Below are 26524 nucleotides of genomic sequence, written 5' to 3'. Positions count from 1 at the left end.
GGGTCTGAAGTCAACGTAACCTTAACCCTTTCAAATGAGGTTTAAGAGATACCATCTCATTCATGCCCTTCCCTTTGTGTGCTCCCAGTCTCAAGATCCAGCGTAGTTCCGCTTCTTCTGTTTTGTTGATGATGTCACCCATCCTAGGGGTTATATGTTCCTGATGTAGCACCTGGAACCAAAACTCATGTGAAGGATCTGTGGCCAAAATGGGCTTAGCTAAGGCGCTACTATCATTGTTTCTGTTCACACAATAATAGTGGTCTCTAATTCGTTCACGTAGGGAACGATTCGATTTACCCACATAGTAACAAAAACATTTTACACAGTGCCACATATACGATGTTCCTACTGTTGCAATCTGTGTCTACTCTGATATCCCAGAGTCTGCCACTGTCCGGATGTTTAAAGAAGTGTGAGGTGTCGATATACTGACACTGTGGACACCTACCACATTTGTTGGTTCTCTCTAGCCCTGTCCTAGCTGGAATTGGACAAGAATCAGTCCCCAACGCTTGACAGAGAGTCCGTTTCAAGTTTGGCATGTTACTGAACACAAATCTGGGACAAGGACCCACGATCCCTTTAGTTTTCTTGTCAGCCATGAGGATATTCCAATTGTTCATAATGGCTCGTTGAAGGATATTAGTGTTGGCACTGTAAGGTATCACAACCGATTCAACGTTGACTCTATCATTCTCCCTTCTACTTACATGTGCAGCATCTGAGAAATATGGTTGTGTTCGGTCTGCACGTTGGGATCCCATGCTGTCATACACCAAATGGACTTCTCTCTCATTGTAGCCCTGTGTGGCTAAACCATGCTTTAGTTGCTCTAATTCTGTTACGAAATCTTGTTCCTTACTTGACAATCTTGATAGCCTCATGGCCTGTCCTTTAATTATATTACCAAAGATGTGGGGACTATGCATGCTTGTTCTGTGTAAATATGAAGGTTGGTAACATGCCTTTCTGTGTACAGAGGTCAATATAGATCCATTAGATCTGGACACGTTCACATCTAGGTAGTCGATATTTCGAAGTGAATAATTCATTGTAAATTTAATGAAGGAGCTGGAATTATTGAGTGTTCATAGGTTCATAGGTTCATACTAGGCTATCTGCCCGAGGGCATTTACAAGCCTAGTTAAGTATGGGGAACTATACCCATTATTTTGCTGTGCCTCTGTTGAGCAGTGACACTGAGGTAATCCCTGGGGTATATCTGCGATCTCCCATCCATTGGTCAAGATTTCTCTTGAACAAGGCCAGCGAGGTGCTCTGCCTCATATACCGGGATTTTATTCCACAGCATAGAGTCTTTGGGTGATGAATCTATCCCTCCAGCGTTATTAATAATAGTGTCGAGGTTTAAAGTCTCCGCCCTTGTGGCTCTGACGGATCTAGATTTTTGAGGTGAAGCATATTCATCAAATCTGGGTTTGACATGGCCTTGTATGTTAGGCAAAGGTCACCTCTGAGCAAGCGGTAAGTGACTGAATAGAGCTGGAGTTCTTTTCGGGCAGCATAGGACAGATGTTTGAGACCCTTTATCCTTTTGGTGAGGAACTTTTGGGCCTCTCCAGCTGCTGCAAGTGTCGGGTCAGATACATTCGAATGGGGCATTGTACTCAATCATTGGTCTGATGAGTGATGAGTATAGGGAGACTATGACCTCCCTTGATCTAGATGAGAATCCCTTCATGATAAGGTGGGCAATGTAGAAGGTCTTCCTAACTACTTTAGCTACATGGGTGTCGAATGACAGACTACTATCAACCTGGGTCCCCAGGTCCCTGATAACTTCTTCTGTGCTCAGTGATTGCCACCTATTTGGTAGCTAGGGGTAACCTTGTTTCTATGCATTTTGGCATTTAACTTTAGGCCATGGCTCTGGCACCAGTTATCCGTTTCTGTGAGACCCTTCTGAAGGATATCTGTGTCAGATAGTTTGCAGTCATCTGCAAACTTTGTCAGCCATAACCCTCCTGTGTTTGCTTGTACTTCGGAAAAGTAGATGCCAAGTAGATGTGTGTTATGAAAATCATTCAACAGTTCAATTGGCCCCTCCCAAATAAAAAAGAGGTCATCTACAAACCTTTTGTAATACTTGATGTGTGGATCTCCAATGATGTATCTGGTTTCAAATTCAGCCATGACCAGATTGGCGTAGCTGTTGGCACAGCTTGTGCCCATCGCCACGCCATTCGTCTGTCTGTAGCAGTTGTTGTTGAACAAAAAGACATTATTCTCTAGCACAAGTTCTATCAAAAAGCATAGAAAATCCGCTTTTGTGGTCGTACAGTTCCTGCTCACGAGAAAGGAGTGCAAATACTCAATTCCTTGTTGATTGGGTATACACATGAACAGTGAAACCACATCCATGGTGACAAAGAACGTGGTATCTGTTAGGGCCAAACCATTTGTTGCCACATATAGGCTTCTCAGGAACTGCTCAGTGTCACGTAAAACACACTCATAGCTTACTAAAAACTCCTTCAATTCTTTGTCCAGATATATTGAAATAGGCTCCGTTATCCAGCCTGAACCAGAGACAATGGATCTGAGGTCTGGGGTTATCAAATTCTTGTGAATTTTGGGAAGTCCACTGATGGTCGGAATAAGAGGACATTCAACCAAAAATGTCCAATACGCCGCTTTGACGCATGTATATATAGCGTCTGCGACGTAATTTACGTATGGATGCACAGGCAGCATGGTGTTCCCGTAGAGTTCACCGCAGGTAGCGGTGACCGGTGCTTTGATTGTTTTGATTTTAGCATTTTCTAAATGGAGTTGACCAGGGCAGCAAGGGACTATGTCCCTGTCTTTAATACAATTCTATGCTTCCTCCATACACAGTGGTTTGCCTGTGGCTTATGGGATTAATAACAGCGAGTTTCTATTTTTTATTTTCTGGCACGCCATGCATGAAAGGGAGCCTCAGATGTTTTTTGCGTTGAGCTTACTAAGGTAGTATTGTGTTATATTCCTGTTTTTGAACATGACTGACTGCATTTTTAGGTATATGTGATATTAGGGATTAATGTCTGACTTTGGGAGACTTTGTTATGTTTTGAACTCCAGTGCTTGGGACAGAAAGTGAGGTGAAATGTGTTATGCATCCTTTTTGTCATTTTTTCTCATCCAATTTGAACTATATCATGCGTTTGTAAGTAACTTGTTGATAGAGATGCAGTTTTCACAGTCTCAGGCTACTAAGATTTGAATGCTTGAACTAGTTCCATTGTCAAGTTTCCATGAGCCTTTTAACTACAAGAGTTTTAATTAGAGGATTATTGCCTTTGCAATTGCTTGTTAATTTGAGCATAATGGGGAGGGGCGATGGCTCTGGTCTAAGTACCACATGTTTTTTAAGAAATGTTTTATTGGCTGTATTTGAATCTGCAATGCTATATAAAGTGTTTTGATTTTATTATCTTTTAAAATATCTGAAGAAGCAGTGGTTCACCGAAAAAGCTCATAATAAACTTGTTCCTGATGCTAGAGTCTTTTTGATACATCATCTGATACGGGCCTACCACAGGATCCATTCTACACCTGTTTTGCATTAGAATATTTTACTGTTTCTGCCAGCATCAGCTGTAGGGACTATTGAGGCTATTTTACATCCACGATTGAGTGGCAACAGCTCCTTCCATATTTGTTTTTTGGTTTGTTTTTATACTCATTCACGGTCTTTGGGTGTTTTTTGATATATATACATATATATATATATATATATATATATATACACATGCGCACACATGCTCAAATATATGTGAGAGATGCAACTATATAGCCAAACTGGAGACTGAGCTCTCTCAACCCAGTACTGGCGCAGTCAGTCAGGAGGAGAAGGTAACCACACACACCACAAATCCAGTCGCACATAGACCTATCGCAACAGCAAACCAAACACATAAACACACAAAAACATACTCGGTGGCTCTAAATAAAAATCTGCCCAAGCAGCGGAGACCTCCAAAGCAGACTTCCAAGCAACCGCTACCCCACAACAACACCCACGTATCACATAGTTCACAAAGTCAGTGTGCCACACAGTCACAGCCCTTAAGGCTAAACAACACACCTAATACACTTGTAATAGGTGACTCTATTGTCAGACACACTGACGTTCCACTCACCAGGCTGAACAAGGAGAAGGTCACTGTAAGCTGCCTGTTGGGTGCAAGCATCCACCACATAACACAAGCACTCAGGTCACTCCAAAGCAAGTACAAATATGACTCCGTCATTGTCCATGCTGGTGTGAATGACCTGAGATGTACCTCCCTGGACTACATGAAAAGAGACATAGAGGAGCTCTCTGATCATGTAGCCCAGGCCGGTATGACCCTGACCTTGAGTAGCATCTTACCCTCACCAAGAATGATGCCACAGTATAAAGACAAAATGATCAATTTTAACAATTGGCTAAAGTATTGGTGTCATTCAAAGGGGATCCAGTGTCTGTCAGCCTGGGAGGGCATGCTCGACAAGCCACGTTGCTTCACTAGGGACGGCTTGCACCTGTTACCCCTGGGCTTTCGAATACTGGCTAAAGCTCTTGCTACCCCCATAGTGCCTTTTTTAGGCAAAGCTCAAAAGACAAACCCACCTCCATAGACAACACAAGGAAAAAGAAACTAAGGGTAATGCTGCTCAACGCCAGAAGTCTAAACCTCAAGATGCATGCACTCGAGGCTCTCCTCAGTATGGAGAATATCGATATCTGTGCAGTAACAGAAACCTGTTTCAAGGCTCCCGAGAGCACCCCAGCACTACCAGGTTATACCTCATACCATGCTTTTCAGCCCCAAAACTCAGACCGAACCACAAAAGGAGGGGGAGTATCCATATTCATCAAAGATACCCACACCTCCAGGTTAGTGGCACTGCGCGAAGCATTGGAGACCATCCATGTGCAACTAACAGTGGGAAAAACTGCCTTTCAGTTTGTAGCCTGCTACAGACCACCCTCCCAAACTCAGGAACCCCACTCGGCTTTCCTGAGAACACTGGAGAATATGAAGGTCTCTCCAAACACCATCATATTGGGTGACTTCAACTACCCAAACATAGACTGGGAGCACTACTCAAGCCCCAACACCCTCACCCAATGGTTCCTAGAATTTATAAACTCAAATGCTATGGAACAACTGGTCACGACTTCCACAAGAGGGGAAAGCATATTGGACTTGATCATCACCAACATGGGGACTCTATGTTCCATACCAGAGGTATACCCCTCATTGGTAAGATCTGACCATAAATTAATCTCACTGGACATCCATATCCCGTCCACATCCCCAGCCAAGGAAACCACGGTGAAGAACTTCTCAAAAGCAAACTTCACACTTCTCAAAACTGAAGTGGAATCCTTCAAAGCCCCCGGGCCAGTGGAAAATACGGCCCAAACCGCAGAATCCTTTACAGTCGCATTCTATGGACACCTACAGGAATGCATGGATCGTGCTATCCCAAATAAAACCAAGACTCACTCCTCCAAAGACAGACCACCTGTCTGGTGGACCCCAGCCATAAATAAGCTATACAACAGAAGGAGGAAGCTACTACATGATAGAGCAAAATCCCAAAAAGGGAAGGCATCTCTGATCAGTACTAGCAAGAAACTACGATCCCTCATAAAATCATCTAAGGCCAGCTTCGAAAGAAAAATTGCACAAGACGCTAAAGATAATCACAAGGCCTTCTTTAGTTATGTCAGGAACCTGGGTGGCAACTCCCAGATATGCTCTGAGTTAGTGCAAAATGACAAAAAATACACTGAACCCACAGACATTGCCAACATCCTAGCAGACAGGTTCAGTGCAAACTTCCCCCCAAAACAGCAAATGTCTGTCCCAACAGAGTGTAGCCTCCCTGACATCACAGATGCACAGGTGAGAGTTGCCCTCTCCAAAGCAAAAAACACAGCATCAATGGGATCGGACAGTGTCCCGGGCTGCGTATGACACGAGCTCCAAGAAGAATTGAATCCTCACATAAAGTCACTGTTCAATCTCAGCCTTACTACAGGATATGTACCCAAGGAATGGTGTACAGCAACAGTGGTCCCACTCCACAAAGGTGGTGCCACAACGGACCCCGGAAACTATCGCCTTATAAGCCTGACTAGCCTGGTCTGCAAAGCTATGGAGCGTATCATCATGGAACTCATAAACAAAGACAATGGGAACCACCAAACACTGGATCCTACCCAATTCGGCTTTAAGGGCAGATCTTGCCTCTTGAACCTGGTCGACTTCTTTGAAACAGTCACCAAGGCCATAGATGAAAGGAAGGTAGTCCACACAGCCTACCTGGACCTCGCAAAAGCCTTCGACACAATACCCCACTCGGGCATCATAAATAAGCTCACCAGCTTAAATATCAACCCCTATGTCACAAGATGGGTTGCAAACTGGCTCAGGGACAAAACCCACATGGTCAGAATTGCAGGTGCCATGTCAGACTCTAAACCAGTTACAACTGGCGTCCCACAGGGCTCAGTCCTGAGACCTCTCTTGTTCGGTATTTATTTCTCTGAGGTACAGGCTAACACGGGAGGACTATGGCTGACCAAGTTCGCAGATGACTGCAAACTGCGTGCCATAATCGACTCGCCGACTGACACAAGCATCCTCCAAATGGGTCTCACAGAGACAGATAACTGGTGCCAGAGCCATGGCCTAAAGCTAAATGCCAAAAAGTGCATAGTCATCCCCTTTGGGAAAAACAAAGTGCCCACAAATTACCACATAGGTGGTAATCCATTAAGTACAGAAGAAGTAATTAGGGATTTGGGGACCCAAGTAGATAGGAATCTCTCCTTTGACAATCACATTGCCAAAGTGGTTAGAAAGACCTTCTATATAGCCCACCTTATCACGAAAGGGTTCACATCTAGATCAAGAGAGGTCATTGTGCCCCTCTACTCATCAGGCCCATAACTGAATACAAAGCCCCATTTGGGATGTACCTTACCCGACACCTGCAGCAACTGGAAAGACCCCAAAAGTACCTCACCAAGAGGATCAAGGGACTCAAACAGATGCCCTACGCAGTTAGGCTAAAGAAACTCCAGCTCTACTCAGTTGCTTACCACATACTCAGAGGCAATCTGCGCCTGACGTATAAAGCCATGTCCAAACCAGAATTAATGGACATGCTCCACCTCAGGAAATCCAAATCCCTTAGAGCCACATGCTCCAGGGACTTAAACCTCAGCACAGAAATAAATAGGACATGCTGGAGGAACAGATTCATATCCCAGAGGCTCCCCTCACTCTGGAACAAAATCCCAATCCATGTTAGGCAGAGCCCCTCAATGATCCTCTTCAAGAGAAATCTTGACGAGTGGATGGGAGATCATAGGTTTACCCCCTGGGATCTCTTCTGTGTCCCTACTAGACAGAGTCACAGTAAACTAACCTTAAAAGGGCTATCTTCTGTGACCTACTATAGAGGCAAAGTCAACTAATCTAAAAGGGTGGCGAAAGCCAAACACACTCTGGCTAGGCTTATAAATGCCCTATGGAAGATAGCCTAGTATCAACCTATGAACCTATATAGTTATATGACATTTTATCAAAGATATATTTAACTGAATCACATATGGTCAAAAAAATGATTGAAAGAAAGTACAACTGACCGAAAAGCCATTTCATTCTAAACAATGTATATCATAAAATAGCTTTTTTGGAGGCAGAACCTGCACTTCTCACATGGGGGGGGGGGTTTACCATCCATACCCTCTTAATTATATATACTAACTCCAAGGTCACACAAACATAGAGAAAAGAAAAAATGCCACACACAGTAAGTCAGTGCTGGTCCACAAACATCTACAAATCTGGGGCACAACCTGACAGTGGGGATTACCAATCCATATAAAATCTTTTAAATTACCACCATAATAACCTCCATGCTTAGAAACACCACCATAGATACTAGGCCAAATTCAATAACACTTACAGTAAGTGTACACAATATGTACTCAAGAACACCCCTACCACATTGTTGTGCTTTCTAGTCATTCAGAAAGATTACACTAAGTGTACATGTAGTCTACACTTTGGGGTAACCTTTATGAATCCCTAACCATATTTAAAGCTGCAAGAAAATCAGTAGGAAAACTAAAATTGGGAGGAAGAAAGTGTGAGTTATCTCTGTGTTGTCTGTTCACTCAGAACGGTGTACACTTAGTTTAGGCTTTATTGAATCTTGGGGACTATCTGTAGTGTTTCATAGTTTTTGATGAAATAGCCTTTCAAACAAATGTACTTTCTATCATTTTTTGATGATATATGATCCAGGCAAAGGTACCTTCAATAAACGACATGGGAAAACACACACACACAATGTGTGTATGTGTGTGTGTGTGTGTGTGTGTGTGTGTAGATATATATATATATATATATATATATATATATATATATACATATACAAATATTTTTATATATTTTATATATTGATCACAAATACGGGTAATTATGTTACTTTAAACTACTTAATTTACTACCCAAACAAATGTACTGTTAGTCAGATGAAAGTATGAAAGTTAAAATGTCCTCTGGGGAATGAACATTTGAAGTGCAATTAAGCAGAGTACTATAATGACACTCTAGTACTTCTAAATGACAGAGTTTCTGACTTACCCTATGTGTCATAAGCAATAGTAAAGTAAGTCCAGAATAAATATAAAGCATTAAAACAGCATCCTGTTTGCTCAAGTCAACCCTTTAATGTTGAGTGCCTTGAATATGTAGCACCGGTGTTAAAATATTTATATTTTTTAATGACTACATCTACGACTTCTTACATACAGTAGGCACTTTTTTTGTTGACCTCATCATGAACTGCCTCATTTGTATCTGTGAATATGTTCTTTCCAGGCAGGATACTGTTTGTTTCTTTGATGTGGTGTTATTTTACTTATTTATTTGACATTTGTTAACTGGGATAGCCCGACTGGGCTAGAGAGCCCTTTTTCAATGGAGACCCGAGGAGAAAAGCTCCACAAATAAAGAAATACAAATACAAAACATCATACAATATTAACATACAAGTGTATATATACAAAGGAAAAACAGAACGCAACTTATAAATGAACAAGTTAGAGTACAAGAGTAATATTGAGGGTTTAAACAATATCTAACAATTCCCATCAGAGAGAAATTCAAGGCTGGTAGAGTATCATAAAAATGAGTAGCTGTGGTAGTGTGTGAGAGCTGAGAGGGGAAGGAGGAGGAGAGGAGAGGGACTACTTTAGGTGGGAGTGGGACAAGGACAGCCAGGAATTAGTAAATAAGTCCTTTAGAAGTTTTTTAAGTTAAGGAAGTTGCCATTTGTTCTTAGAGAAAGGGGAAGTTTGTTCCAGGCATTGGCAATGGAGTGGCTGTATAAAGGTTTGCCAATATTTTTGTTGGATTTGTAGATGTCTAAGAGGTGTAGGTCTGTGCTGCATAGGTTAACCTTAGGTGAATAGGAAGTGATGAGGTCCGTGAGGGCAGGGAAGTGGGAGGATGGATTTAAGATAGTGTGTGTGAAGTGGAGTTGGGGAAGAAGGAGTTGGTTATAGAGCTCAAGCCATTGTAGGTTTTTTAAAGCTATGCAGTGGTGAGAGTGAAGGGAAGGTTGGCAGTGAATCTGGCTACTGTGTTGCAGGTGGTTTCAAGTTTAGCTAATAGACTGGATTGAATATTGGTGAGAATAGAGGCTACATAAAGTATGGTTGGGAGAAGGAAACTCTGTGCTAGAGAACATTTGACGTTAATAGTGAGGTATTTTTTATGTCTGTATAAGAGACCAAGTTTTTGGTGGGTCTTTTTGATGGCTTGCTGAACATGTATGTCAAACTTTAATTGGTCATCTATGATTACACCCAGAAGTTTAGCATGTGGTTCAACAGAGATACGTGTATTATTAAGAGACGACACTGTGAAGATATTTTTGTGCTGCTGTAGTGATTTGCGGAGGAAGAGTAGAAATTTTTTTTTTTAGGACTGAGAAGTAGTTGGCTATTGGTCAGCCATTTTTCGACTGAAAGGAGGGAATGTTGAGTAGCAGCAAAGAGGTGGAGAAGGTTATCAGAGCATGAGATAATAGTGGAGTCGTCTGCGTATTTTATTATTGAGGAGTTTGGACTGGAAGTGTTTAGGTTATTTGTGAAGACATTAGAAGGAGAGGTCCAAGGATTAACCCATGGGGACACCTGTTTGGATTGGGAGGAAGGGGGAGGTGGCAGAAAGTCATTTGATGGATTGGAATCTGTTGGAGAGGTAACTGGAGAACCAAAGTATGGTAGAAGAGGAGAGGTTAAGGGAAGACAGTTTTAGAGCAGTAGGGTATGGGGAACGGTGTCAGAGGCTTTAGATAGGTCAAGGAAGAGGCACAAGACTAGTTTGTTATTGTCCCACGCTTTGGTGATATTCTGTGTAAATGTAATGACAGCTGTAAAAGTGCTGTGGTGAGGACAGAAACCGTGTTGGGTGGGAGTTAACAGGTTGTCTTGTATGATGTGTTTGAGAAGCTGGTTATGAATACATTTTTCTAGAATTTTGGATAAGGGGAATAGTATGGTGATAGGTCTGTAGTTGGTTGGTTCAGTTGAATTGACACCTTTGTGGAGGGGTATGACATAGAATTTTTTCCAGATGTCAGGGACTGTGTTCTCTTGAATTGACCTGTTTACTAATATGGAGACTAGATGTGCAACAGAGTTAGCAGGAAGTTTAAGGAATAGAGGAGGTAAATTGTCAGCAGAGGGGGAGCAGATTTTCAGTTTTGTAAGAAAACAGTAGGGGCACATTTAAGACAAAACTGGGTGGAATTGGTAGAGGGAAGGGGATCAGAAGGGGAGAGGGACCTGTTGTCAGGTTAAGTTAACTTTTTTATAGAGTCACTGAAGAAGGAATTAAGAAAGGAGGCAGTGTCTGTTGGTGAGCTGTTAGGACAGGGGCTGGGGGTAGAAGGGTTGCCAGGATGTAAGAGTATGTTGATACTATTCCAAAATGTTTTCGTGTTGGAGTTGGGGTTATCTAATGGTTTTTGATAGTATTGTTTTTTTGTCCAGACTGAGTTGTTTCTTGGTTAGGTTTCTAAGTTCTGTATTCATTTGGAAATGGGGATGGGAGTTTGTTTTTTCCAGGAGCTGTCTCATTTATGCATTTGTTTATAGTTGGATGGGTTAACCATGGAGCAAAGTTAGTTTTTGTTCTTATTTTCCTAGTGGGGGCTAAGGAGTTTAGGATACTCAGGAAGGTGTTGTTAAATTTGGAGACAGTCTCATTGAAAGGGAGGGCATAGAGAAAGGACCAGTTAATACAGGAGAGAAGATTATTGAAAGTATCTGAAAGTATCTGGGTAGAAATTAAAGGGATTATGTCTGTCTTTGTATTGGTGAGGTTTGAGCAGATGAGGTAAGTGTCATAAGACGTGGATAGGAAGATACTCAGGAAGTCAGGTAGAATGGTAGCATTGTGACACAGATTTGGGTTAGAGGTGAGGATCCAGTCAAGGGTAGTGCTGTTATTTGTGTGTTTATTGATATGGTTGGGAGAGGTGATGAGTTGAGAGAATCCAAAGAGACTGATGCTAGTACTGGGAGAGTAGGAATTAAGAGAGTTCCAGTCAATATTGACATCACCTAGGATGACATGTTTTGAGATGCCCAGGAGAAAGTGTTCACGGGTAGGGATGTTGTTGCCAGGTGGGATACAAATTGCTACTATGGCAAGGTTTTTGTGATTATTTAATTTACAGTTAGCAATAAGAATTACAGCTGGATGGAAATTGGGAGGAGATGTAGGTACAGGGCATAGAGAAAGTTTGTCAGGGTAAATGATAGCTACACCACCACTTCCTTTCTTGTGTTGATCAAGGTGGAGGATGTTGTAACCGGGGGAAGAATTTACAGTATGTAATATGGGGTGGTAGCCATGTTTCTGAGAGGGTAAGAATGTCAGGATTGTAGAGAGAGATAAGGGCATGGAAACAAGTAACTTTGTTAGCAATGCTGTGAATATTGAGGGAGATTATTTTCAAGGTTTTGGGGTGTGAGGTTGAGGAGTTTTTGATAAGGGGTATAGGTGTGCAAGAAGGGAGAATGGTCAAGTAATGTAGTGGAGGTGTTACAGGAGTGAGTATGGGTACCTGTGGTTGGGATGGAGGGTGGGGGCGAATATCACCAGCCAGCAGAAGGCTTAGAAAGGAGGGTTTACATGCTGTGGTAAGGGGCTGGAGAAGAGAATGTTGGGTTTAGGTTTTGTGGGGGGAGAGGGAGGGAGAAGCATTTTAAATTATTTAAGAGAGTTTGAAAGTGAGTAAACAGTGTGGGATCTATTGAGAAGTTTAGAGAGGTTAGATGATTGTAGTGATTGAGGGACAGAAGAGTGGGAGTGGTGGTAGTTGGAGTGACAGGAGGTGGAATAGGAAAGAGTGAGTAGGAGGAGGGACTTAAGTAGGATGAGTAACATATTGTATGTTGAGTGAGAGAAGAGAGGGTAGTTAAGAGTTAATTAGAGTAATAGGGTGGAGGATGTAGTTTTGAGTGACTGGATAGCTAGGACTGGCTGAAAGGAGGAAATTTAGTGGTTGTGGGGGTGTGGTTAATTAAAGTGAGTGTATAAGTTTGAGGGAAGTGGGGGTGGGTGAGAATGGTGGTAGGGGAGCAGAGTGAGCTCAAGTGAAATGAGGGCAAATGGAGTGGGTTAAACCAAGACTTGGAGAAAGCTGTGTGATGAGAAAAACCATAAACTGGCTAGCCCAGATCAGTACCTAAAGGCGTCTTTATCTATGTGAACTCAAATGCAAATCTAGTAAAGCATCAGGGAGGTAGAATATAAACTAAATGCAAAGCTTTGGATATTTTTGTTACAATAAACTGGAGAAAAAGGGGTGAAGGGGTCCAGTAGTGTGCACAGCAGAAGAACCAATGGGAGAATCACAGAGGGAAGATTATTTTTTTTATTTTATTTTACATTTGTTAACCGGGAAAGTCCGACTGGACACAGGTCCATTTTCAGAGGAGGCCCAAGGAGATAAGCTCCAAACAACAGATACAGAGAATAACAGGCAATTACATGGAACACTCGTTTCATTTTATGAGAGCTTTCATTGCATACACAAAAAGGAGCTGATACATACAGTATGGAATAAATTAAATTAATTCATACAATAGTCAAACATTGAGGTATAGAGTATCAAAAGAGGCAATATTTAGTATTCAGGAGACAGACTGTCAGAGTAGTTGGGGTACAGAGGAGTTATCTTTTTAAGGGTTAGCCTGGTGAATGGCATGAGTATAGCCAATTATTCTGAAAATATTATGCGATTGTTTTATTTTTATTATATTAGACCTACACTGCTCACAGTCTGTTGATAAAAGTAGGACTTGCAGGATCTTTTTATTGGTTTGGAAGGGGTTCCAGTATCCGCATTCTTGTATGCAGGCAGTTGCTTCTGTTTTTTTTTTTTTTTGGACTTTTGAATGTGGTTAAGGGACTAAGGAAGACAGTGAGAGAGAGACGTGTTAATATGAAACCAGAAAAGGGGATAGGTGAAGTAAAAAAAAAGTGCTTGTGTAAATAAATAACATATGAAGTGTTATGAGTGTTTATAAAAATAAAACAATAGCATAATATTTTCTGTTACTGATAGCTTTCACTGCACACACCGGAATATTCTATTAACTGTGGTTGCTACTTCCTGACATTGCAACTTCCTGTACACTCCAGTATTCTATCATCCTTTCTTACTGTTTCTTCATATTGCCCATTTAAGTTTGGATCACATTGTATTAAGGGTCAAGTTATGTAAACATACTGTTTGTATACAGAGAAACTACATTAAAAGTAAATAAAGCATGCCCGTTAACTTTATGAACTTTTACATATACCATGTGCATCAAAGACAGTCTATGCAACACACAGAATAATAAAGTAACATTCATTATATTACTATGTTCCCAAAACAAGCAATAAAAACAAATGTTTGTACCAGTTTTGGTAATTAGATTTATTTATATTGCTCATCTGGAAATGAACAAACACAATCAATTTATTTTACCTGCACAGTATGAATTCATATCTTTCACAAAGCCCTGAGGACACTGGTCTCCCATGATATCTAAGGATACAGAAAAGAAGATAAGATTAGTTATGTTACATAACAGTTTAATGCTTAAGTGACAAAATTAGTTTATAGACAAGCTACCAGGTGTATTAAAATGCACTGTAAGAATTGTTTTGTTCCACTGGCAGACTGTTGTATCTAAAGTGTATCCATGTGGGAAAAGTGTTAATCCTCTCTTTTTGCTTTAAACAAAAAAAAATCATAAGTGGAGTGTGACGACTTTGTTTGTAATCACATCCATTTCAGGACCTGCATACAGAGGGGGTTTGGAATTTAGTCTTGAACAGTACAGGGGTACAGTTCTTTGTTCACTTGGTTTTGATCCTCCCCTCACAAAACTCAGGTTTACCTGGACCACATCCTACCTGTTCAATCCCAATTAAAAGTCAAGAGGTGAGGCAATGGTCTGGAAAAACTAAAGGGTGAGATGTATGCCTTACTCTCTTCTGTATACAATTTACAGTCTGATAAGAGTTAATAACAACAGTATAGCATACATACAGGATGGGCACATCATAACCCAGCCCGAGAAACTTTCAGTTCAACAGTTTTAGCATGATGGCTGCCCTGTGGTGCCCAATTGTTAAGTGAACCCAGGCCACTGAGAGCTTACACTAGAGCTCTCCCAGTGTGACATTTGGTCAGCTGCATGGATGCATCTCAATGAAGAATATGGAGCTAGTTTTGGAAATGTTTTGCTCACAGCTTAAAATTGTGTCATATAAAATAAATATTAAATAAATACAATTTGTGGTTTAAAATGAATATATAAAATGAAAGTAGCAGCTAAAAACATGGACCATAGTATTTATTTGTTTAATCAAATCACTGTTGGTGAAATTAGGGAAAGAGGAAAGAGAGGGCTAGAGGAGAGGTAGAATGTTAAGACACTTTAAAGTTTCATAGGTAGGTACTGGGCTATCGGCCCTAGGGCCTATATAAGCCTAGCCAAAAGGTACCCTGGCTTTCTCCACCCAAGAAAATGATTTTCCTGTGCCACTGTCGAGCAGAGCCACAGAAGTGATCCCTGGAGTGAATTTCCCATCTCCCATCCAATCTTCAAGATTTTTCTTGAAGAGTGCTAATGAGGAGCTTTGTTTGCTATAGATAGGTAGTTTGTTCCAGAGTATGGGAAGTCTCTGGGACAGGAATCTATCCCTCCGGTATGTTCTGTTTTTTGTGGTGACAAGGTTTAGGTCCCTAGAGCGTGTAGCTCGGCGGGATTGTGATTTCTTTAAATGGAGCATGTCCAACAGCTCTGCGTTTGACATAGCTTTGTATGTTAGGCAGAGATCGCCTCTGAGTAGGCGATATGCGACGGAGTAAAGCTGTAGTCTTGTTGTCTCTTGTCATTAAGCCAGTACAATGTAATGAAACATAAAGTAACCTGCATCCACTAAGCAAAACTCACTAAATGGGCAAATTGCCAAACCAATGAGTAAAAAACATATCTACTAAAATCACATATCTCAAAATATCATATTAATTACACATGGTCGTTAGATATATAAAAATGAATTGAAATGGCAATTGTTGTTAAATGCCTGTAATTACCCCAGACTTAATGATTCCTGCTCTATTAGTTCATTGTTAAAATTGAAATTTTATGGCATGTAATTGATATTTTAAGATATGTGATTTTATTACATATATTTTGTACTCATTGGTTTGTTTTAACATGTGACGTTAATTAAGGAGTTTAAATAGGTGTGGTCTTTGTTTTTCTGTGGTTCTGATGAAGTTCTTATGAATGAAAGCGCTTAACCAATAAAGTCGTCTGGTTCAGAAGTATTTTGTTGGTTTTTGTATTCTTGGTTTGTTCATGCGTTGTGTGGATAATGACATAGACATGTACACTGCTGACCCCTGGTGATGACTATGGGAGCTGGAAGCATATTTCACAGGGTTATGGGAGTAGAATGCTTAGATAGGAGTAAACTTAATGCAATACAACCATATTATATTATAAATAAACTGACAAACAACTGCATGCAAGGCTCTGTAGATGGGTCTGGGTAGCCCTAACAGTCACTTACACTGCTCGACAGAGGCACAGAAAAATAATGGGTATAGTTCCCCATACTAAAGGGGTGGCCTAAGCCACAAAACGATGGGCTAGGCTTGTAAATGCCCTCGGGCAGATAGCCTAGTATGAACCTATGAACCTATACAAGGTGCTGACAAAATAGATGGTAGTCATGCCCAGTGATAGACAACAGTCATACCAGAAAAGGAGAAGGGGGTCAGAGAAACCAATAATGTTTGTACATCTTCATGGTAAGAGTTATAAAAATACTCAATCAGCACTTGCAACCCAAAAAACACAACATATATAATAGACAGGGGTCCAGGGAAGTAAATAGTGTGGGAAAAAATAGCCAGGGAATTGTTATGGCTAGGCTTGCATAGGCCCTAGGGCTGATAGCCTAGTACCAACCTATGAAAAAAAAAACAACATGAACACAAATGGACCATCAAAACATCAATATGATAGGCAGTATATGAAATTTAAACAGCCAAATCATCAGCTGTGAAAAATATGTTACATGATGGTTATATGTAATATATACATCAATAATGTATGCACATGCACAAATGCACACATAAATCAAACACCATTCAAAACCCACACACCCTAATACACCAAAAGCACACACAAACAAGCACCTGTGTGTTTGTGCTGTTACTGCTTAGCCGTAGGTGCTGTATTGTATAAGACAGAGACAAACACGTCACGGTTCACCTTAGAAAAGTGATTAACAAAGTCAAGCCAACTATAAGAACAGGTGAAAAATCAAAATACTTCATGCAGCATTTGCCCACTCAGTGCTGTTGAGGGAAAGACACTGACTACACCTGTAGGTGACCCAGAGTTTGATTAGAAGCTTGAGCATCTGTAGAGTGGCCTAGAAGGATAAGCATAAACAGCAAATGATGGGCAAAACTGAGAAACTGGAAACATATGGACAGTAAGACACAGAGTGAAAATTATTTTGTCTTTTTTGTTTTATATACAATTCAGGCATCAACTGCAGGAGGCATTGTGGATAATAATTACTGCAAGAAAACTGATTGGGATAGAGGATGGATGGAAGAGTTAAGTGGGATACACTGGTTTAGGATTACCTGATTTGAAGGCATATTTTAGAGCTACACAATTAATGCTTACATACACAACACAAACAGAAGGTTATAATTCAAAGTAGAAAGGGATGATGATGATGATGAAGCGTGGAGAGAGAGTGGGATTTTGGATGCAGATCCTTAAGGAGAACAACCACCATATAGAATATTATATTTATAAAGTAGCAGAAAGTATTCTAAGAACTAAGCCAACATGAGAATGGAGAAAGGAGACTTCTGCTAGTAGTGATATAGAAAATAGGCAAGAGGGGGCTGGAATTTACTAGAGAAAACTGACAAAGGAACCAAGGCACTGGGAACAAATATCTAGAGAGGGAAAGGTACTAGAGCGGGTTGAGGCTAAGAAGTTGCTTGGATTGCAGGCCAGAGACTGCCTTCCACATCAGGGATTGATATCAGATAGCAAATACTAGAGGTATACTGAGGAAGAAAGAGGCAACTGGGAACATATATTTTGGAGGTGTAATGAGTTGGCAGATTTTAAAAATTCCCTACAGAGTTCTTTGTCAGAAATATTGGGTGAGAAAATGGCTGTAACTTAAGGAAATAATTATTTTGAGCTAGGACACTAGGTCTGAATTGCCTATACATAGTAAGGACTTGATAACTTTAATTCTGTAGGTGGCCAAAAAAGGAATTACTAGAAAATGGATATCAATGTCTAAACCAACCGTATCTGAAGTACTGAATATTACAAAATAGATAAAAGAACTGAAAGAGGGATCTTCAGAAAAGGGAATGAGCAAATTACATTGAAATAAATGGAAACTGTGGGAACAATATATGCAGAATAATATTAAAGAGGAGGAGGAGGAGTTAAGTTTAAGGGAAGGCAGGAATTGAGCAAATTACATAATGCTGGCCTGATATTAATTTTAAAGAGGGAAAATATATGTGGTATATAATGTATATAAAAGCAAAAATGTTAATATGGTTTGTTTTCTTTTCTGTTAATGTATGTTTATCTATATCTTAAGTGATAATTTAATAAATATGATTAAAAAATAAATAAATGGAAAAATAAGCACTGTAAAATCACCCATCCTGGGGGAGGAAGGAAGCTTTGGTTCTCCATTTGAGTGACACCTAGTGGCACCAGGTGTTTCACCGATGGAGTATGAGACTAGGAAGCCCATGATGTAATGGTGCAATAGCAATTGTGAGCTCAAGTCTTCTTGGAAAGTAGCAATTGTGTAGCTTGGTGAGCCACTGGGGGAGAGGTGTTCTGTTTGGATAGAAGGTAGGCTACACCACAGGACCAGTAAAAGTCCACTCCCTACTAGCTGACTGTCATTGTCAAAAAAAAAACAAATGGGCCAATAGGACTTCCCAGGCAGGAATGACTGAATGGACTTGTAGGCTCGTACTTCACCCAGGAATGTCTCTCCTCCATCCTTGCAGAAGAAATAGGGCATTACAGCACCTTACAACCAGTTCTTCATTAAGTATTTTATGAAGTCAAAGTACAGAGTTAATTAAAAGTCCCTATCTCATATACCAGGTCTCCCACTGGTGAGTGGAAACAGTTATGAAACCAAAGTAAAGTAATTAAGAGTCTCTGTTCATCAAGTCTTGTACTGGCAAGCAGTGACATTCACCCAGCGTATGCCTTCTGAACAAATAACTAAAAGTGTGGGCCACAAATGTAAAAATCTGTGCAGATTCAGCATTCCAAAATCTCTGGCATGCAAATAAATTCTATGACACACTACTAAAGTCTCTGGCACACAAGTAAAATGTCTCTGGAAACCAAGTAAAAAGTTGCTAACAAATAGACGTCCCTCAAGTTGTACATTGTTGTGAAATGTCGCTGGTTCACCTCTTCTTGGTAGAAAAATGGCTCAGGATCACAAACACTAAGACATCCACTGACAGTTTCAGAACTCCATATTAACACGCCCCATCTTGGAATAAACCACTCCAGTGTCAGTCATACCTCTCAAACTCTTAGCCCAAGAAATTTGGTCAAAGCTTGACATAAGGGGGGGGGGCAAAGGCCCAAAAATAAGGAGAGATTTTAAATATTTCTCTTATAAACTTAGAAAGTTGCTAGAATAACAAGAGTTTGTGTTAACACACATTTTCCAAAGGATATGAAGTCTGAAACTCAAATGTATGTCATTATTTAGTGATTTCATTCCTCAGATCATCCCAGTGATTTGCCAGAGAACTATACATTTTATGAGGAACAGACAAAGTATGAAGCAAAAATCTGGATAGTTAAGAGGTATGGTCTCAGTGTATCTCACATTAACAGGAAAAGCATTCAAACTCTCTTAGACTCCTGAATATTGACTTCTGTCATATTGTCAGTAAATCAGTCTTATAAAGACATTGGTTTCCAGAAACCTCTGATTACCTGGAATTCCATGTAATTCCCTTAATGGGACCACTCTGTAACCCCTACTCCGATGTGTTTCTCATTTCTTAAAACTACTTTTTTCCCCTCAGATTTTTCAGATAAATTAAACAGTTGGTGCACTGAACCTTTCTCCATATATGTTGAGAAAAAATTAAGACCAATTTTGAATGAAAATATACATGTTCTTAAAGACACCAAACAATTTCTGGTAGACCTGTATGAGTTTGGTAACATCGAAGGAATAGAGTTAGACACAAATTTTGTAACCCTTGATATACAATCATTGTTTACAGTGATACCTAACAACATAGGTATTGATTTTATTCAAGAATAGTTATATCATCATAGTAGTTATGATCGAAGGCAAATAGACCTAATAAGTCTATTTTTAGAAGTTGTTCTAGAAAAGAACATTTTTATCTTTGACAAATGTGTATATGCTCAGTGTGATGGCGTAGCTATGGGCACATCATGTGCCAATAGCTACGCCAACATGGTTCTAGCTCATTGGGAGGAAGAATGCTTGTTTAAATGCAACAGTTATATGAAACATGTTTTATTTTATCGACGATTTGTAGACGATGTGTTTCTGTTATGGAAAGGAAATGTAGCAGAATTGAAAAATTTCATATCAGAAATGAATAATATGACAAGCTACTTGAAATTTACATATAATTATTCCAATGCATATATAGAATATTTAGATTTATATTTAGAAAGAGTAATGGAAAGATATATTAACACAGGAGTATATAGGAAACAATGCCAAAGAAATTATTTATTGCATAGACGAAGCATGCTCCCTCAGTACATCTTTAGAAATATCATAAGAGGACAAGCTATGCGTATATCACGCTTAAATGCCACAGACACAGGTTTTCATGATGCTATAGATGTTTTTAGAGATAGACTTTCTAATCGTGGATATAGAGAGATGGAAATAGACAAAGGTCTTTCTGATATAAATGAACATAGACAAGATAGAGCAGCACCCTATTTTTCCACTAGAACAGTTTTACATAAGTCTGAAAGACTTTTAAATAAGAATATTAAAATACCTATGTTCTACACTAATGATAATAATGCTATATATAATATTATTAATGATAATTGGAAAATATTCATGAGTGATAATGAAATTAGAAATATAGTTGGTGATAAGCCACACTTCAGATTTAAAAATAAACCGAATTTAAAGAGATTATTATGTTATCATTCAGATAAAGATGTATTAAGTAGCTTCGGTAATACTAAACCTTGTGGGCACTGCAATTTTTGCAGATATATCAACACAAATAGTGAATTTATTCATCCAGACACAGGACAAAGTTATAGCTTTAGAATAAATGCTACACGTGATACAGAAAATATTGTCTATTTAGCTCAATGTGAAGCCTGTGGTTCATTTTACATAGGAAAGACTAATAGAGCTTTTAGAATTAGAATTAGAGAACATTTATATGCCATCAGAACCCAATACTTAAATAATGCCTTAGCTAAACATGTAAATATGCACAACAGTAGTCACACATTCACATTTGCAGCTATAGACATTATTAAACCAATTATTAGACAAGGTAATACAAGAAATAATACAGAAAAAAGAGAAATAGAATGGATTTTGAAACTTAGAGCAGATAGAAATCATGGTCTCCATGAAAAAGCTTCACTTAAACCTATACTAAAAGCTCGATAAACATCTAAATGGCTCTATATGTATTTATTTAATACATAGTTTTAAATGTTGTATTTTATAATGTAAGACATATTTATTAATGTGTTTTTTATAGAATGTGACTTACTAAGTATTTTATAGAGAGTTAAGGTTAAGATATGCCTTTAACAATTAAGTTACGTCATAATTGTATTGAGCATTTAAAGGTGAGTGTTTTATGTGATGTGCTTGATGGTCTGAAGAAGCTATTGTGAAAGCACTAACCTGTGCACATATTAAATCTGTTTTATAACAAAAGGAACTATCTAGTGCTTTGAATCCATTTGCATGGTCGCATACATCAAGGAACGGTTTGCTGTTGTTGTTACGATTTTATTTTGTGCTTGGTGTGTGGAGTTTACTCCTTCGGCTGCAATTTGCTGTTCTTATTTAATTCCCTTAATGGGACCACTCTGTAACCTCTACTCCGATGTGTTTCTCATTTCTTAAAACTACTTTTTTCCCCTCAGATTTTTCAGATAAATTAAACAGTTTAACGCACCTAACAGTCTTGCCTTTGCCAACAGTGCTATCCAACAGGCAACATCTTGTGCAGTCATCATGCTGTGTTACACTGCTGACAAAGAATTACTGTACTCTTACCCCAACAATAGAAACATCAGTCTCTTCTGAAGATCTACTGGAAAGGCTTCACTTTTACACAGAGGACAGATTTCCAAAGTAACTTTCTGGAGAACCTAACCACCTGATGAGTAACTAGTTTCTCCAAGAGTTAAGAATCCTTATAACAATTGGTCCTGGGGCAGTGGGGCTGTACCCTAAACCGGTTTAGGATTCAATATGCAATCAGCTTGTTTTGCACTCACATCTATGTTTTCATAGGCCCACAAAAAGGAAAAAATCCTGAAAAATGTACAATATTGGGATCTGGGATTTTCTTTACCTTCTAAAAGTCCATACAAGAGTAAATTATTTCCCCTGGATTAACCCTCCAAATCTGCAAACTAGTTAGCCAGTCTTTTATTTTCCTAAAGGAGTTTATTTGCTTGTGTTTCAATCTTGCACTTTTCTTTTTCAGATGAAGCAAGTCATCCTTTCAAGTCCAAAATGGTTACTTTTATTTCCTCTAGATATGTCTTTGCTCTCCCTTGTGCAGAATTTAAAGCAGTCGTCAAATGTCTTAAGACTGGTAATTTTTCCAGTAATTTTTCCACTGATAAGGGAATCTGTGGCACTTCCCACATTTTCACAGGCTCTTATGACCATACAAACATACAATAACAAAAACATCAAATGTGCCTGGTAAATACAAAATATTATATCAAATGGAGGGTAAAGTGAAAATAGGTGAAGGTAGTGCTAAGGCAGAGAGAGGTAGTACTAAAGTAGCTATAAGAGAAGAGGAAAGTCAGTAATGAACAGATAAGAGAGAAAGAGGAAGGGCTTTGAGGGCACTAAGATATGAGAGAGACATGGAAAAAGTATGACAAGTAAAGGGTGTATGAGGATATGAAAGGTTATGAGGTTGAGAAAGTGTACATTATCCATGACTGTCAATGCATAGACATTGGCAGTCTTTTGTTGGTATGCTTTTTCAATCCTTTACTGAATGTTTTCAGAGAACTGTTAGTCCTCAGGATTTGGTTCCATATTGTTTACAATTTAATAATCTTCAACAGTTTTCTAACAAACAATATTGTACAACAGGTTTCAGATATGTTCATAGATTTATACTAAGCCAACAGCATGTCAAACATTGTAAGCATAGCCATACATGCCATAAAGGAAGAATCACTGAAGAAAAGCTAACAGTTAAGAAGATAATGGTAGAAGATAAGAGTTAATTTGGGAGATAAAGGCAGAATATGACCAGCTTGAATTATGCTACAGGAAAGGAAACTGACAGACATTGGAGAAAACTGAGGAAAAGAGAAGCAGGGAAGGAATGGGGAGGAACAAGATGTAAAAATGTTTGGTTTGACAGAGTAAGAATTTGTAACCAATGACTCCTGGGATGAATTTATGGCATCCTATCCATTCATCTAACTGAAGTTTGTTCTACAGCATCTTTGAAGTTTGTTTGACTTGTACTACTGAACTGCCAAATTAGCTAACTGATTTTACAATCATTTGGTAAAATAAACTGCAGAAACCTGCAAACTTATCTGATCAGTTTGATGATGTACTCATCCATTTTGAACCACATTCCCTACCTTTCCCACTCTCTTTTAACCTCCCACCTACTGGCCCCGTTTTTCAGACAGTATGAACATTGCTTCTGTAATTAGGGTTACGACCTGTCCCACTTTGGGAAGTTGTGTCCTGACAAAAAATTAAAAAAATGGCAAATGTCCTGAGATTTTAGGACAAAATTATTTCCTATATTTTATGTAATAGTTGCATAAAACAGTTATTCTGTATCTAAAATACCTAAATGTTATAAGAAAGAGAATAAGCAACTAAAATGCTACAAGAATAAGCTTTTATTTAGGCAAAAAAGTTAAGTTCTATCCTTTGTACTGACCGTGGGTATGTGTCAGTCTGTAAAATCTGATGTTTGTACCGAAAATGTCCCACTTTGGCCATTTGAAAAGGTGGCAACCCTATCTGTAATCCTCTTGGTATTCATGTAAAATACTTCTCAGCTTTCATAGTTTCATAGTTTAGTACTAGGCTATCTGTCCTGGGGCATTTGTAAGCCTAGCCATAGTGATGTGGCTTTCGCCACCCCATGAAATGGTACAAAAATGTACAGAATAGATTTAGAATACTGTGCCTCTGTCTAGTAGTGACACAGTGAAGGTCCCCTTATATAATATAATTAGTTTACTGTGCCCCTGTCTAGCAGTGACACAGAGGTGACCCCTGGGGTAAACTTACGATCTCCCATCCACTCATCAAGATTTCTCTTGAAGAGAGTTAGTGAGGGGCTCTGCCTAACATGAACTGGGATCCTGTTCCAGAGCATGGGAAGCCTCTGGGTTATGAATCTATCCCTCCAGCATGTCCTATTCATACTTGTGCCGAGGTTTAAGTCTTTAGCTCTCGTGGTTCTGATGGATTTGGATTTTTTGAGGTGGAGCATGTCCATCAGTTCCTGATTGGACATGGCCTTGTATGTCAGGCACAGATCACCTCTGAGCAGGTGGTATGCTACTGAATAGAGCTGGAGTTTCTTTAGTCTGGCAGAATAAGACATATGTTGGAGACCCTTGATCCTTTTGGTGAGGTACTTTTGTGGTCTCTCCAGCTGTTGCAAATGCTGGGTGAGGTACATACCAAATGGGGCATTGTACTCAATCATGGGTCTGATGAGGGAGGAGTATAGGGGTACAATGACATCCTTGGATCTGGATGTGAATCCCTTCATGATAAGGTGTGCAAGGTAGAATGTCTTTCTAACCACTATGGCAACGTGGGTGTCAAATAAGAGGTCGCTGTCGACTTGGGTCCCTAGGTCTCTGATTACTTTTTCCATACTCAGTGGGTTGCTGTCTATGTGATAATTTGTGGGTACTTTGTTTTTCCCAAAGGGGATGACTATACATTTTTTTAGCATTTAGTTTAAGGCCGTGACTCCGGCACCAGTTGTCCGTTTCCTTGATGCCTTTTTGTAGGATGTATGTGTCCGTTGGTGTATCAACTATGGCGCCTAGTTTGCAGTCATCTGCGAACTTTGTCAGCCACAACCCTCCCATGTTTGCTTAAACATTTGAGAAATAAATGCCGAACAAGAGGGGTCCCAGGACAGATCCCTGTGGGACACCACTTGTGACTGGCTTTGAGTCTAACATTGCTCCAGCGATTTTAACTTTATGGGTTCTGTCCTTTAGCCAGTTTGCAACCCATCTAGTGACATAAGGGTTTACATTTAAGCTGTTGAGCTTATCTATGATGCCTGATTGGGGTATTGTGTCGAAGGCCTTAGCCAAGTCCAGGTAGGCTGTATGGACTGCTTTGCCCTCATCGATGGCTCTAGTGACTGTTTCGAAAAAGTCAACCAGGTTCAAAAGGCAGGATCTGCCCTTTACAAAGCCGAACTGGGTGGGATCAAGTGTCTGTAGGTCCCCAATGTCTCTTTTTATGAGTTCCATAATGATTCTTTCCATAGCTTTGCAGACCAGGCTGGCTAAGCTTATGGGGCGGTAGTTCCCAGGGTCTGTAGAGGTACCCCCTTTGTGGAGTGGGACCACTGTTGCTGTACGCCAGTGTTCAGGTACATATCCTGTAGTAAGGCTAAGGTTAAATAGCATTTTTATGTGCGGATTTAGCTCCTCTTGGAGTTCACGTAGCACGCAACCCGGGATACCGTCAGGTCCCACTGATGCTGTGCTTTTAGCTTTGCTGAGGGCGGCTCTCACCTGGACATCTGAGATGACAGGGAGATTACATTCAGCTGGGATAAGTATTTCTTCTTTTGGGGGTGAGGGAGGGGAGAAATTTGCACTGAACCTGTCAGCCAGAATGTTGGCAATATCTGTGGGTTCAGTGTATTTTTTGTTGTTGTGAACTAACTCTGAGCATATCTGAGGGTTTCCGCCCAGGTTTCTAACATAGCTGAAGAAGGCTTTGTGGTTATCTTTAGTGTCCTTAGCGATTTTTCTCTCAAAGTTGGCCTTGGATGTTTTTATGAGAGAATGTAGTTTTCTGCTAGTGTTGATCAGAGATGTCTTCCTTTTATGGGATTTTGCTCTGTCGTGCAGTAGCTTCCTTCTTTTGTTATACAATTTGTTAATGGCTGAGGTCCACCAGACAGGACACTTGCCTTTGGTGGAGAGGGTCTTGGATTTATTTGGGATTGCATGATCCATGCATTCTTGGAGATGTCCATAGAAAGCATTTGTGAAGGATTCAGCATTGTGGGATGTGGTATCCACTGGCCCAGTGGGCTTAAAGGATACCATCTCAGTCTTAAGAAGAGTGAAGTCTGCTTTTGAGAAGTTTTTCACTGTGGTCTTTTGTGCTGGGGGTGGAGGTGGGATATGTATATCCAGGGTGATTAGTTTGTGGTAAGATCTCACTAGTGAGGGTATACCTCCGGTGTGGAGCATTTTGTCCCCATGTTTGTGATGATCAGGTCTAGTATATTATCTCCTCTAGTGGGAGAGGTGACTAGTTGTTCCAGTGCATTTGAATTTATGAATTCCAGGAACCTTTGGGCTAGGGTGTTAGGGCTAGAATAATGTACCCAATCTATGTTAGGG

At 39.9% G+C, this 26524-nt stretch overlaps 1 protein-coding gene across 2 annotated transcripts in view; it reads right to left on the bottom strand.

The window, feature by feature from the left end:
* The window catches only part of HMCN2 (hemicentin 2), a 2554053-nt gene that overhangs the window by 301238 nt on the left and 2226291 nt on the right, over positions 1 to 26524 (bottom strand). For both annotated transcript variants that reach the window (XM_044058392.1, XM_044058391.1), the window contains one exon: positions 14074 to 14133. In XM_044058392.1, coding sequence (XP_043914327.1) covers positions 14074 to 14133 — 60 coding nt within the window. The remainder of the gene's footprint in view (positions 1 to 14073; positions 14134 to 26524) is intronic.

Source organism: Protopterus annectens, chromosome 16.part0, assembly GCF_019279795.1.
Source record: "Protopterus annectens isolate FY-2018-M chromosome 16.part0, PAN1.0, whole genome shotgun sequence".
Lineage (NCBI taxonomy): Eukaryota > Metazoa > Chordata > Ceratodontiformes > Protopteridae > Protopterus > Protopterus annectens.
This window is presented reverse-complemented; position numbering and strand designations above follow the sequence as displayed.